Here is a 14,454-nt window from a genome sequence, read left to right on the forward strand (position 1 = left end):
AGAGAAAAACACCTACTAATGCATGCAGGGCTGAACTAGGCAGATATCCCCTAATAATACACATCCAAAAACGCTCCCTTAAATTCTGGTCACACTTAAACTCAAGTCCCCCAAACACACTTCAGTATGAAACCCTTAAAACCCAAGAGAAGAGACCTAAAACCAGTCCCATCTGTCAACTGGCTCTAAGACTCCAGACCAGCACTAATGAACGCAAACAAACCACAATAAACCAAATCAATAAAGAAAGTCAAACTTTATATTTGGATCATTGGGATAATGAAAGTAAAAACCAAAGTAAACTAGAATGTTATCGCGCACTAAACAGAAGATACAATTTGTCAGAATATCTCTCCACAGTTAGAGATGTAAAGCAGAGACGAATCCTCACTAAATACAGACTCAGTGATCACAGTCTGGCAATAGAGAAAGGCCGACATAGACAAACATGGCTCCCAAACGAAGAGCGAATCTGTGTCCATTGTGACAGTGATGAGATCGAGACAGAGACACACTTTCTCCTTTACTGTGGTAAATATAAAGAGCTTAGAGAAAAACACTTTGACAAAATCTCAAAGCTCATACCAGAGTTTCATAGCTCTTCAGATTCAGATCAAATGAAGATGTTACTGGGGGAAGACAGACACCCATCAGCTGCTGCTAAATTCATTTATCAGTTACACACCATCAGAAATAATCTACAGCCCTGATCTTGTACAGTACTTTTATTTTAACTCTCATGTGCCTCCGTAAATGTACATTTGTATACTTCAAATATTTCTATTTCAAAGACTGTACTGTAAATATCCTCTGATTCTATTTTATTTATTTTATTTGCAGTAGTACTTCATCCATCACCCAGCACCTTAGCTTAATTGCACCTTAATATTTGCTACTATTGTGTTATTGTATGTTTCTTGTTTTGTGTATAATGCTTTGGCAATATTGTAAGTGACACAATCATGCCAATAAAGTTCTTTAAATTGAAAATTGAAATTGACAGACAAGCAGCCATAGGGTGAGCAGAGAGAGAAAGACAGGCAGCGATAGGGTGAGCAGAGAGAGACAGACAGGCAGCGATAGGGTGAGCAGAGAGAGACAGACAGACAGGCAGTGATAGGGTGAGCAGAGAGAGACAGACAAGCAGCCATAGGGTGAGCAGAGAGAGACAGACAAGCAGCCATAGGGTGAGCAGAGAGAGACAGACAGGCAGTAATAGGAATGAGCAGAGAGAGAGAGACAGGCAGCAATAGGGTGAGCAGAGAGAGACAGACAGGCAGCGATAAGGTGAGCAGAGAGAGACAGGCAGGCAGTTATAGGGTAAGCAGAGAGAGACAGACAGGCAGTGATAGGGTGAGCAGAGAGAGACAGACAGGCAGCAATGGGTGAGCAGAGAGAGACAGACAGGCAGCGATAGGGTGAGCAGAGAGAGACAGACAGGCAGTGATAGGGTAAGCAGAGAGAGACAGACAGGCAGTGATAGGGTGAGCAGAGAGAGACAGACAGGCAGCGATAGGGTGAGCAGAGAGAGACAGACAGGCAGTGATAGGGTAAGCAGAGAGAGACAGACAGGCAGTGATAGGGTGAGCAGAGAGAGACAGACAGGCAGTGATAGGGTGAGCAGAGAGAGACAGACAGGCAGCGATAGGGTGAGCAGAGAGAGACAGACAGTCAGGGAAAGGATGAGCAGAGAAAGACAGACAGGCAGCGATAGGGTGAGCAGAGAGAGACAGACAGGCAGCGATAGGGTGAGCAGAGAGAGACAGACAGGCAGCGATAGGGTGAGCAGAGAGAGACAGACAAGCAGCCATAGGGTGAGCAGAGAGAGACAGACAGGCAGCGATAGGGTGAGCAGAGAGAGACAGACAGGCAGGGAAAGGATGAGCAGCGAAAGACAGACAGGCAGCAATAGGGTGAGCAGAGAGAGACAGACAAGCAGTGATAGGGTGAGCAGAGAGAGACAGACAGCGATAGGGTTAGCAGAGAGAGACAGACAGGCAGTGATAGGGTGAGCAGAGAGAGACAGACAGGCAGCGATAGGGTGAGCAGAGAGAGACAGACAGGCAGCGAAAGGATGAGCAGAGAAAGACAGACAGGCAGCAATAGGGTGAGCAGAGAGAGACAGACAGACAGCGATAGGGTGAGCAGAGACAGACAGACAGGCAGCGATAGGGTGAGCAGAGAGAGACAGACAAGCAGCCATAGGAGTCAGAGAGAGACAGGCAGCAATAGGAGTGAGGCAGAGATAGACATGCAGCGATAGGAATAAGCAGAGAGAGAGAGACAGGCAGTGATAGGAATGAGCAGAGAGAGAGAGACAGGCAGCGATAGGAATGAGCAGAGAGAGAGAGACAGGCAGTGATAGGAGTGAGACAGAGATAGACATGCAGCGATAGGAATGAGCAGAGAGAGAGAGACAGGCAGCGATAGGGTGAGCAGAGAGAGACAGACAGGCAGCGATAGGAGTGAATCAGAGATAGACAGGCAGCGATAGGAGTGAGGCAGAGATAGACAGGCAGCGATAGGGTGAGCAGAGAGAGACAGACAGGCAGCGATAGGATGAGCATAGAGAGACAGACAGACAGGCAGTGATAGGGTGAGCAGAGAGAGACAGACAGGCAGTGATAGGGTGAGCAGAGAGAGACAGACAGGCAGTGATAGGGTAAGCAGAGAGAGACAGACAGGCAGCGATAGGGCGAGCAGAGAGAGACAGACAGACAGGGTGTGATAGGGTGAGCAAAGAGAGAGACAGACAGCCAGCGATAGGGTTAGCAGAGAGAGACAGACAGGCAGCGATAGGGTGAGCAGAGAGAGACAGACAGGCAGCGATAGGATGAGCATAGAGAGACAGACAGACAGGCAGTGATAGGGTGAGCAGAGAGAGACAGACAGGCAGTGATAGGGTGAGCAGAGAGAGACAGACAGGCAGCGATAGGGTAAGCAGAGAGAGACAGACAGGCAGCGATAGGGCGAGCAGAGAGAGACAGACAGACAGGCTGTGATAGGGTGAGCAAAGAGAGAGACAGACAGCCAGCGATAGGGTTAGCAGAGAGAGACAGACAGGCAGCGATAGGGTGAGCAGAGAGAGACAGACAGGCAGCGATAGGGTGAGCAGAGAGAGACAGACAGGCAGCAATAGAGTGAGCAGAGAGAGACAGACAGGCAGCGATAGGGTGAGCAGAGAGAGACAGACAGGCAGCGATAGGAGTGAATCAGAGATAGACATGCAGCGATAGGAGTGAGGCAGAGATAGACAGGCAGTGAAAGGAATGAGAAGAGAGAAAGACATGCAGTGAACAGAATGAACAGAGGGAGAGAGAGACAGGCAACGATAGGAATATGCTGAGAGAGAGAGAGAGAGAGAGAGACAGACATGATAGGGTGAGCAAAGAGAATGGTGCAGCGATAGGAGTGAGTCAGAGATAGACAGGCAGCGATAGGAATGAACAGAGAGAGAGAGAGAGAGAGAGGCAGTAAAAGGAATGAGCAGAGGGAGAGAGAGACAGGCAGCAATAGGGATGAGCAGAGAGAGAGATAGAGAGGCAGTGATAGGAGAGAGCAGAGAGAGAGAGACAGGCAGCGATAGGGTAAGCAGAGAGAGACAGACAGGCAGCGATAGGGTGAGCAGAGAGAGACAGACAGGCAGCGATAGGGTGAGCAGAGAGAGACAGACAGGCAGCAATAGAGTGAGCAGAGAGAGACAGACAGGCAGCGATAGGAGTGAATCAGAGATAGACATGCAGCGATAGGAATGAGCTGAGAGAGAGAGAGAGAGAGGCAGCTTTTTGCTAATTATTGTAGAACATGATTGCAACATGAGAAAAAGGTTTAATCATGACAATTAAAAAGCAGATTGAAGATGAAAAATAAGGTGCTGAATACACAGCTGAAGTGTCACAGGATCAGAACACTGCGAACCTGTTATTAATTTCCTTATTAAACACAGCCTCATGAATATGAATGAGCTCACCCTCATCTACATACCTCAGACTGTTTATGTTACCTGTGACCTGACAGGGGACACAAAAGTTTGGAAAAGAGAGGAAGAGCTGAATGCTTAAAGGTTGAAGTCGAGTGTAAAAGCAAGCTGTATTGCTATCGTGTCCTTTTCCGAAAGTTCTCATTCACTGTAATAGCATAAAAAGTGCAGAATATCTCTTTTTGAGTTTTGAGTAAATGATGACAGATTTTTCTTTACTGGGCGAATTAATCCATTAAGGGTGAAGGTGTTTTTGCTGAAAAACGAGACAAAAAAAGTCTGATTAAATAAAGGATATTCTGCAGTGGAGGGGGAGAGAAGCGGTTCAGAATTAAGGGAACAACACATTAAGGCGTCGCTTTCCCGTGGCCATCTCAAACTAAGATTTATATTTGTTCTGGGCGGGGAATAATTGGTGGAGTGATCGATGGGAGGGGTTTGAATGAGGGCACAGGGCTATAAGCTGCTCCTCTCCATCATAACAAATTGATGAATGTCAGATTTTCCCAAAGCTGCCGTCGAGCCCAGGGGCGGATGGTGAGAAAGACTGAGAGCGAGCAAAGAACCGCAATACGTTCTAGTCATAGCGGTTGTGTCCTTGAACTTCGGAAAGCAAGAGAGAGAGAGAAAAAGTGGGGTTATCTGGGGCTGTTTTCTTTTCACCTCAAATGAAACCACTAGAACTCCATTATTTATATTTTGAGAGGTACAGATGCAGCCGTAGGGCAGATTTATAAGTTTTAAAAATTGGAAATAAGATGACAGACGCCTCTCTCCTCCACCCCTCCTTTCCTGTCTAATCTATACATTTTCCTCCTTATAGCTGGATCCCGGCGCTGTGCGCTTGGGCTCGTAAAAGCTCGATTTAAGTCCCAATTGTCTTATTTTACCACTCTCATAAGTCATTTTGGAGTTTAGTTTTTTATCTCTACTGAGTTGAAGGCTTTCTGTCTCACTCCTGAGGCTGGGAATGTTCTAGAATTAGCCTTTGGTTTACGTAAGCTTTCCAGAAATGTCCCTTATAAGTCAAAGAGACCAACTGCTGGAAATGCACTCACCTTGACTTATACTGCAACCCCACAACTTTTTTCTATTACTATTTGATGCTCAGATATTAAAAAAGCTACAGATTTAATTAACAAGAGTTTGTATTTGATAGTGTTGAAAAACACAGTGTTTTTGCTAATCTCATGTTAATCTTAAGTACCTTCAGACCGTTTCATTGGACGCATGTGCGGTGACGCGACACGCGTCTGGTCCGAACTTTACTTCCGGTTTCAGTTTTTTTAATGGTCTGACTGAGTTGCTAAACTGATCTCTTGAACAAATACCTTGTTGAAAATAACAAATGTTTTTAGGGATGCACCGAAATGAAAATTCTTGGCTGAAACCGAAAACCGAAAAAGCAAACCAAGGCCGAAACACCGAAAGAAATTATTACGCCAATTATTAGTACAATTGCATTTATGGCTATCACTGTGTACTAAATGGGGTGTGTGACGGATCAAAAAACACAATCACAGTTCGTATCACATTATAGTTTTTGAGGCACAGATCAGATTATTTTTCCGATCAGCAAAAAGCGGGTGGGAAAAATCTAATAAACAATAAAGAAATTGCAAACATTTATAAAAAAGAACAAAGTTGTACGTTAATAAGTTCTGAAATTAGCATTAGGTACAGAAATCAAATTAAATGAATCATACCACAATAAATTAAATTTCGTTTTTCATTGCTTTATTCGCCAAATGTATGTTAATGGATTACAGTATGAGACACATTTGCGCGACTCTCTCTAAAGTTTACACATCAAGACATGCTTAATCTTTGCAGACGCGTGCAACAGCTCGACCGTGAGTGAAATCTGCTTGAGCACGAAGAGGAGGGGTGGGTGACGACTGATCACCGTGATGGGAGGGACAGATGGGAGGGACGCGGTTGACATTCATTTTCGGTTGACATGCATTTTCGGCTGGATTTTTTATTTTGGCCCGAAACCGATAATGCCATTTTCGGCCGAAAGTTCCGGCGACCGAAATTTCGGTGCACCCCTAAATGTTTTGGTTTCATAGGTAATCTACATGTTGTTTTGTTTTGCTTGTTATTTAAATAAACTACGTTTTAAGTGCTTTGTTGTTATTTATTCTTAGCGGAGTTTACTGGAAGTTACGTGTTGACCACGAAACCCGCTTGTTTATGTTGTTACTGCAAAAACCGTCTATAGAGTAGTATTGCATCCTTCATATATCTTATATAGTCTTTTGTATTATCATATTTATAAAAGATAGATCAGCTTACGATAATGTTCGTGTTGTTTACATTATATACACTTAAGCGGCAACTGCCAACAAAGCACAGACATTTGATGCGGTTTTACTTACCGCCTGCAACTCATGACCTGGTTATTTAATCACTGGGACCAACAAAATTTCAACGATTTCAGCATTAAACAAACACACATGTACAACCAAACAAACTACATCCATTGTTCCCATAATGCTGGAAGCTAAACAAGATAAAATTTCCCTCACAAACAACAACACACTTCTTTGGTGATGTTGATTTCTTGTCAGCTCTTGTGTGTTTGTGGTGTGCCCATATAAGGACTTCCACTGTACTTCCTGCACTGCTTACGCAACAGATTCAGAAGTCGAAACAACTTTTCAGCACAGAAATACTCTGTCATACGTCCAAATAGCTCTTTGAACCTTTGCCCATGTTTAGCATGACGAATCCAACTCTTAAACTGTTTTAATAAGCCAACATGCATGAGATACAATTACACCCCCAAAAGACAAATATGAGTATTTGTAATTTAAGCGTTCAGCAAACAGTAATGAGACAAAGTACAATCCACATGCTTGAGACTTATGCTGCGTCCCAAATGGCACCTTTCATGTAGACTTGTAGTCTTGTGGACTTACAATGGCCTTCGCGTGTGTGTGTCTGTTAAGTCCACAAGACAAAATGTCTTGTAAATTGTCCCATTTGTCATTTTAGGTTTGAAGAGGGTGCTCATGGGTGCCAATTTTTGGTCATATGCAGCCTAGATGCACTTTTCCTGAGCCTGCACAAGTTTTGCAGCAGATTTCTTTCCAACAGTCAAAGTGGCGCTAACAGTACATCACGAAAGTGTGGACTTGTAGGAAGACCAGAGTGTTTAGGGTGCCATTTAGTCTCAGCCTCAGACGTCACGCCCACGGAGCGTTGACTGAACGTCTGATGCATATGGAACACTTTTCTGGAAACACTTTGAAAGCTTTCATGTTTACATCGGTGACAATATGCTTTATCAAGATCGAATAAATGCTGCATGCTTAAAAGTATGCAAGGCATTTTAACGTGTTTTCCATTGTTGTTATAAACTTTAGAGACGGTCATGAATGATGAATGAGGTGTCTGTTATTGTAGTGACATCTCCAAGCCCCCAGTCAAATGGACTCTTGGGCGGTCCTTGGCCATTCCAAACAGCCATGCTTCCCAGACCTTCAGTAGGAAGGTGGCATTTGGGACAGGGCCTTAAAGTCCCCGTAAACACGAGAAAGTCGCAATCAACTTTACTTCCGTAATGTAGCGTATTTCTGAGTGAAACAAAATGTCACACATGACTTGTGTTGTCCACTGTGAATTAATTGCATATAGAAAAGTAGGAATTTAATTTATAAATGGAACTCACAGCAGACTGACAGCTCGAGGGGGGCGGGGTTAACAGAAGGCGTTAAAACATTTTCAGATTTAAGATTTATTAGGGCACATCAATAAAAAAACACACGCATATTTTTTTATACAACAGTTCTTTCTGGTTCACGAATCTGATTGGCTAAGAGCTATGCGATATTGTGCTGATAACGGCACTGTAACCGCTTCACCTTTCGTATCATTCCGCCACCTAGTGAATGGAGGTCCTAAGCAGGCTCATCTCTGAATGGAAAAACACAGACGCGCTGTTTTGAATCACTCTCCGTGTGTCTCATTATTTTACTAGCTCATTAATCAGTCTGTGAATCCCCAATCGGAAGTTATTATTCCGTCAAAGATCAGCGCTCTTGGATGTTACGTTAAAGTTAATGGGAGTAATGTCTTGTCACATTGTGTGGACACTTGGAAAGAGGAATGTAAACACTCGGTTTTTTCTGGAGCTATTATCTCTTATCAGAACGCGAAAACACCGTGGAACTGCAGGTAAGCACCGCAGCTTTTAAATGTGGACATTGATCATTTACTTTACCGTGACGTGACTATTAAAACATGTTATGAGATATCGCCACTGGTATATTTATAAGCAGCATGTAAAAACATCTCTCTGACACTTATAAAAAAACGTTTTATATAGTACTGACAAGAACAAAGTTTAATAATAATAATCGAGTGCTCGTATCGCGTTAAGAATAAATGACAAAGCAATAGTAACGTTATACAAGTATAGTTTTATTCACTTTTACCTCGCGCCAAAACAATAACAACACAAAAGACACTAAATATGAATAAAAAACAAGTAATAGTTTGATCATGACACCAAATACTGCTGATTTTATCTCATTTTGACGATCATAAACAAACAAGGCCAACATGAGAGCCAGGGAATCCCTGTCAGAGATGTAGCCCAAAGAGGGCGGTGGTCAGCGGGGCGAGTGAACACTGACGTCCGCTCATGCTTTGGTTCTCATTCGTACCGAATCTCACTAAGCAAACGTTCAAACAGGCGCTATCTTTACTAATCGACTGCAGATTTAAATATAATACATATACATTCTCGACTGAACTAATCTTAAAACTACACTTTGTGACCAAGAAACGGTAATATAAAGTAACGGCTTTTCCGTCCATTGAGTTGTTATGAGCTTCAAAGCAGCCGAAAGTGTTACCTGTCATTCTGGCCGCCCTCAAATCCGTGGCGGAAGAAGTAGTTCTCAAACAAAGAGGCTTTTAAAATAACTCCGTTGTTGTTTTCTAGTTTTCGTTTTTCAAACGTGTGCCGTCGAACTGTTGTATAAAAGCAATATCGCTCTCGGAGTCGTGTGATATAGCTCGACGGCCTCGTGCCTTTGGCCTAATCACAGCCGTGATGATATAGAGCTATATCACACTCCTACTCGAGCGATATTGCTTAAATAATGAACACTAGTTTAGAGAAAATTGTTGCATTCTCAGTTTTCTATTTGTTCCTTCAGGTGTGTGGAGCCAAAAAAAAAATGTGTAGAACAAAACAGAGAAAATGGCTGACCGCACACTAGTGTTGTAGTCAAAACCACCTAAACCGAAACTAAGTCATGACCAAGACCAAGATAGGCTGACATCGAGACAAGACCAAGACTTTAAAGGGTCGAGACCAAGTCAAGACCAAGACCAGTGCAAGTCACTGCATTAAAACACTTATGATAAAATGTGGAATATGCATATGATTAGGCACTTCTTGTCTGTGTGTGCGTGCGTGCGTGCGTGCGTGTGTGTGTGTGTGCGCCATCAGAGAAGTTGATAAAATAATCAAAGGCATTGCAGATATGTGGGAATTTATCTTTGTCTATAAGCAAATAAAAGTGAACAAACACTAAAGAGCTGAAATCAACTTAACCATTTAATCTGAACTGTCTTTCCATGGCGTGCCATCCACTTAACACAATGCAGGTGTTTTTAGTAATAAAATTAGAAAAATTGTCATTGGGAGAAGCTTAAACAATGCCAAACCTGAATAAACTGCATAAAATTAATGATAAAAAATAAATTTGTGATGTGCCATCAGTTGTGGTCTTGGCTGGTCTTGAAATAAAATTCCGAGTCCTCTTTGTCTGAGACCGAGACGAGACCGAGTAAAAATGCGGTCGATTCCAAGACGAGACCAAGACCTTTAAAAAGACCGGTCTTGAGAACTACAACACTACCGCACACTGAATCAAAAAAGACTGAAAAAGTCTAGAAAGTACAAAAAGTACAAAATTTATTGATGCATAGTGCAAAAAAATGCAAAGTGTAAGTAAAAACAGAGTTACATGAGCAAAATGCTATGTACAAATAAATGTTGTACTTTTTGTACTTTCTAGACTTTTTAGTCTTTTTTGATTCAGTGTGCGGTCAGCCATTTTCTAATGCAATATTCTATTAAAAAAATAAGAATTGTACGTTTTTGATTTCATGGGGACTTTAAAGCCTCAATGAGTTCTTTCACACGCAGAGACATGCGCACTTGAAAAAAACTGTGAGAAAGCAGGTTAAAGGACAAGTTCGGCATTTTACACTTAAAGCCCTGTTTTCAGATTGTTTATGATGAAATAGAACGGTTTTGACTGAAATTTGGACATATGATGCTGGCCCGAGAATTTTCGGGTGTTTCTTGTATCACCTCCCACCTCTATAATGACTTTATAGGTGCACATGAACAATCCTTCCTAAAATGCATTAAACTTTCATTTACAAAGACGTGAAACTCACCGAGCGGCCAGGGGTGCCCACCGATATGCCCACACAAAAATCGCTGCAAAAGATGCATTCCAACAGGTTTTATCGTATTTTTTTCCAACTCCATTGACTTGTATTAGATTTTCTGTGAGGTACGGTAGGCTATTACTCTGCTGGGAACGTTGTTTGTATTCTTGCAATTGGCAAAGGCGGATTAAAGCCCCCAACTGGGCTGGAGTGTCTATTATTCAAGCTCTCAACAGAAGAATATACAGGTGTGAGGCGTTTGGAAAAATACATCCACAAGTTTACAACAAATGCTAAAACACCTGTTAGAAAGCAAAAAGCGATTTTTGTGTGAGCATATCAGTACACACCTGACCGCTCGGTGAGTTTTACGTCTTTGTGGGCGAAGGTTTGATGCGTTTTGGGAAGGATTGTTCCAGTGCACCTATGGACCCATTGTGGAGGTGGGAGGTGAACAACAAACACCCAAAAATTCTCGGGGCAGCCGCATATGTCGAAATTTCAGTCAAAACCGTTCTATTTCATCATAAACAATCTGGAAACAGGGCTTTAAGTGTAAAATACCGAAATTTGTCCTTTAAGGTGTTTACATGCGACACGAAATAAAAAAAACTACCGTTTATGGGCTTTCCCCGATAAAAGAAAACGTTTACGTTTACATGACCTCACACATTATGAGTTTATTAAGCCATATTGGCATTTGATTCAACCTAATTTCGCAAGTGGTTGAAACAACTTTAAAAATACTATTTCTTATTGATTAATTGCTAATCTGAGTATCACATTAACTGGAAAATTATTTTTTAGTTTTTCCAAAATGACATTTGCTTGGGTGGCATTTGACACCCTGCAACTCACTTGTCCAATTTTGGCCTTTGGCACTTAATTATGGGTGAGTTTTTCACAACAATCATGTTAAATGTCAATCACAAATTCAAGTGTTCTTCATTCATTTCCGCTTTCAACTATGAGCCATATGAGGCAGAGGCATAGAGCATGCAAACAACTGTAGCCGCTGTGGGAGAGCAAAGATTCGGTAAGGAAATAAAAAGAAAGGGGCAGGCGGTCTGAAGCCTTTAACTAATGACTATACAGAGCTGTGACGTCAAAGGCAGCATTCAGGGATTTAACACAGTCCATTTTACACATTTAAGAGCACTTCATAAAAAATTGGTAGATGGAAATGCATACTGTACTATAATGAAATATTAGCTAACTTGTTGCCTGCAAAAAAATCCATTTTGACACAATTCTCAGTTATCGTACTTTAAATGTTTGGCGGTGGAAAAAATCCTTTTTGCCAGCAGAATAATATAGTTACGATATCTTTACCTGCAGGGTCTATCTGGACAATGCAAACCATTCATGACCCCTAGAGAAAATCATAAACCGGCCCATCCCGGTTCAGAGCTTGTGATTTCAGTCAGTTTTTGGCATTTGTGTACCATCTAAATGTCAAATATAAACCGGACAGCCAGTTGATGTTGAATAAATCCATCAAGATTTTTCATTCGCAGGGTGTGTAATTTTGCGGCACCCATTGTTTAATGTTTGTCTAAAAATGGAGCCGTCCACCAATGCGGAGGAGCAGTCTGGATAGCTGTCTCTACGGATGCTTTGTTGTGCCTGACCATCTGTTTTCTGTTTTGTAGATGCTGGCTCTGGATCAGGGGATGATGGTGAGTATTTTCATCTTGTCTCTAATTAATACAGAGCATTACAATGATCTCATGGCTCTTGCTTTGTCTGCTCACCAGCACACACACACACACACACACACACACGCTCGTACTGTGTTTAGATGACTGCGGCTGCCGTCCGCCTCTCCTGATAGATGTGAATATGCCAGCGGTACTTATGAAATGAATCCAGGATGAAGAATTTCACTCTGGAGCTTGTCTAATTAAAAAGAGATACAGGATGGGCTGATGGGGCGAGAGGAAAAAGAGAGGGCATAGAAACAAATGGAGTGAGGGATGAGTTATCTACTGTGAAAGATAATCAGCTGGGAATGGATGAGAAGCAAGGAATGGTTTGGGACAGAGAGAGGGAAAGAAAGTGAGAGGACATAGTGAAATTGAATTGAATGCTAGCTTACTACTTAATAAATATTATGCAGTATGTACATTGGGGTATGGGATGCCCGCAGTCTCCGTGGACCATAGGATGCTGTGACATAATAATATTATCTTCGGCCTTTTAGAAAGATTAAACTGCACATAGAAGTGAAATTTGAGATTGTATTCACTCCAAATATATTGTGTATTTAGACTTTAAAAGCCACACTGAGGTGTTTTTAAATGCATTTGCACATTTACATTTATGCATTTGGCAGATGCTTTTATCCAGAGTGACTTACAGTGCATAGTGTAAGGTGTGACCTTCAGATTTGCATTTTCTAGAAAGGTGCACAGAAAAGTGGTACATGTGTGACATGTCTGACATGACCACTTGTGATGCTTTGTAATGCAATTGTTCGAAAAAAAAAAGTATTGTTAAAGCAGAGCTGCTCTTTACAAATTAAAGGTCCTGTATGTAACACTGGGTACGTTTACATGCAAAAGATGGAAGGATTTTGTTGATTAGTTATAAGTATTTGGGCTATTAATAGTCATTGGGGTAATTTTGGGCTAGTTTTGAATGTCCATTGGGCTGGTTTTGTTATGTGAATAACACACTTGCGCAGACGTTTGGTTCAGATTACATTAAATGTAAACGAACACTTGAATCAGACTGCAATGTTTGGGGTACATGTAAACTGTATTGTCATAACCTGCAATCGGATTAAATTCAGTCAGATTTTGTGCCATTGACTCGTAGCGGCTAAACTTGGTATCTTAGTCTAAAGTCAATATATTGGAGACGGTTTATTCTTATCCCCCCAGACATACAGGTGCGTAAGTGACGATGGAGCGCAAGTTTATCTGCTAAATTTTACGTTCTGCAATGTTTTTGTCGATTGCAAATTACAACCCCACCTCGTATGGATGTTTATACCTCAATCTGCAGCTCTTTTCAGAGGTTGGGTCCACCGGAGGTCGCATTTTATGGTCCATTGCGGTCTCATTTAAGCAACCGTGATAACTGGCAACCGAGCTGTCGAAATACACTATTGGGTAAATTGGCAGTGGCAGGATCACAAAGACCAAAACAAAAACAAACGTTTCGCCTCGGAGTATATACCAGGCTATAGCAAACATAAATGTTTATACATATCTGCGAAGATTTTATAGGGGCGGTTTCCCGGACAGGGATTAGATTAGTAATAGAATAAAATAATGTAAAATCCGTCCAAATGGAATACCACTTGTACTGACATATCTTAAAATGCATCAGTGCTCTTTGTTTTGTAATGCACACGGCTAATGTTTTAAGTAAGCCATCTTTGTTAAAACTAGTTATATTTCCTATTAAACTAAGGCCTAGTCCTGGCTTAAGCTAATCCCTGTCTGGGAAACCACCCAATAGTATGTTGTACAGTCAAAAATCTACATACAGCTCCTTTAAGCTTTGACTGTCTTTGGAATAGCATCCAAGTGTTCTGCATATATAGTGTGCATAGTACACACTACATTCTTCAGTAATAGCAGTATGGTTATAGTTTCCTATTCCAAACATAGCCAGATATAGGTGATGGTTATAGAAATGCAGGAAGCCAACTGCTCAGATGAGGAGATCTGAGGGGCTTAAAGAAAAGTGCAAGAGGAAGGAAATCATCAAAGATCAGAAAGAAGGATGGATAGGTTGCGAGCTAAAAGCAAATAAGTAAACGGATGTAAAATCCACAGCAGACTGATGATACCGAAATGAGAAAGACACAGGACATGGAAACAAATGTATGCACTGTGGGAGAGCGGAGATACAGGGAGTGGGATAGAGGGAGTGACAGAAAATTAAAGTCCTTGGAAGAGAAAGATGAGGGTGCTTAGACACAGATCAGCAAGCTCCTCAAAAAAGTTTAGCTTAAAGAAAGCTATTCCCTATATACTTAAAAAGTAAGTTGTAAGTTGCTTAGGATAAAAGCATCTGCCAAATGCATAAATGTTACAACATCA

The 14,454-nt window shown here is 41.8% G+C and overlaps 1 protein-coding gene across 1 annotated transcript in view; it reads left to right on the plus strand.

Moving 5' to 3' along the window:
- The window catches only part of tmeff2b (transmembrane protein with EGF-like and two follistatin-like domains 2b), an 84,351-nt gene that overhangs the window by 38,086 nt on the left and 31,811 nt on the right, over positions 1-14,454 (plus strand). Inside the window, exon 4 of the mRNA XM_055213671.2 lies at positions 12,052-12,078. Coding sequence (XP_055069646.1) covers positions 12,052-12,078 — 27 coding nt within the window. The remainder of the gene's footprint in view (positions 1-12,051; positions 12,079-14,454) is intronic.

The sequence above is a fragment of the Misgurnus anguillicaudatus genome, chromosome 8 (assembly GCF_027580225.2).
Source record: "Misgurnus anguillicaudatus chromosome 8, ASM2758022v2, whole genome shotgun sequence".
In the NCBI taxonomy this organism is placed as follows: domain Eukaryota; kingdom Metazoa; phylum Chordata; class Actinopteri; order Cypriniformes; family Cobitidae; genus Misgurnus; species Misgurnus anguillicaudatus.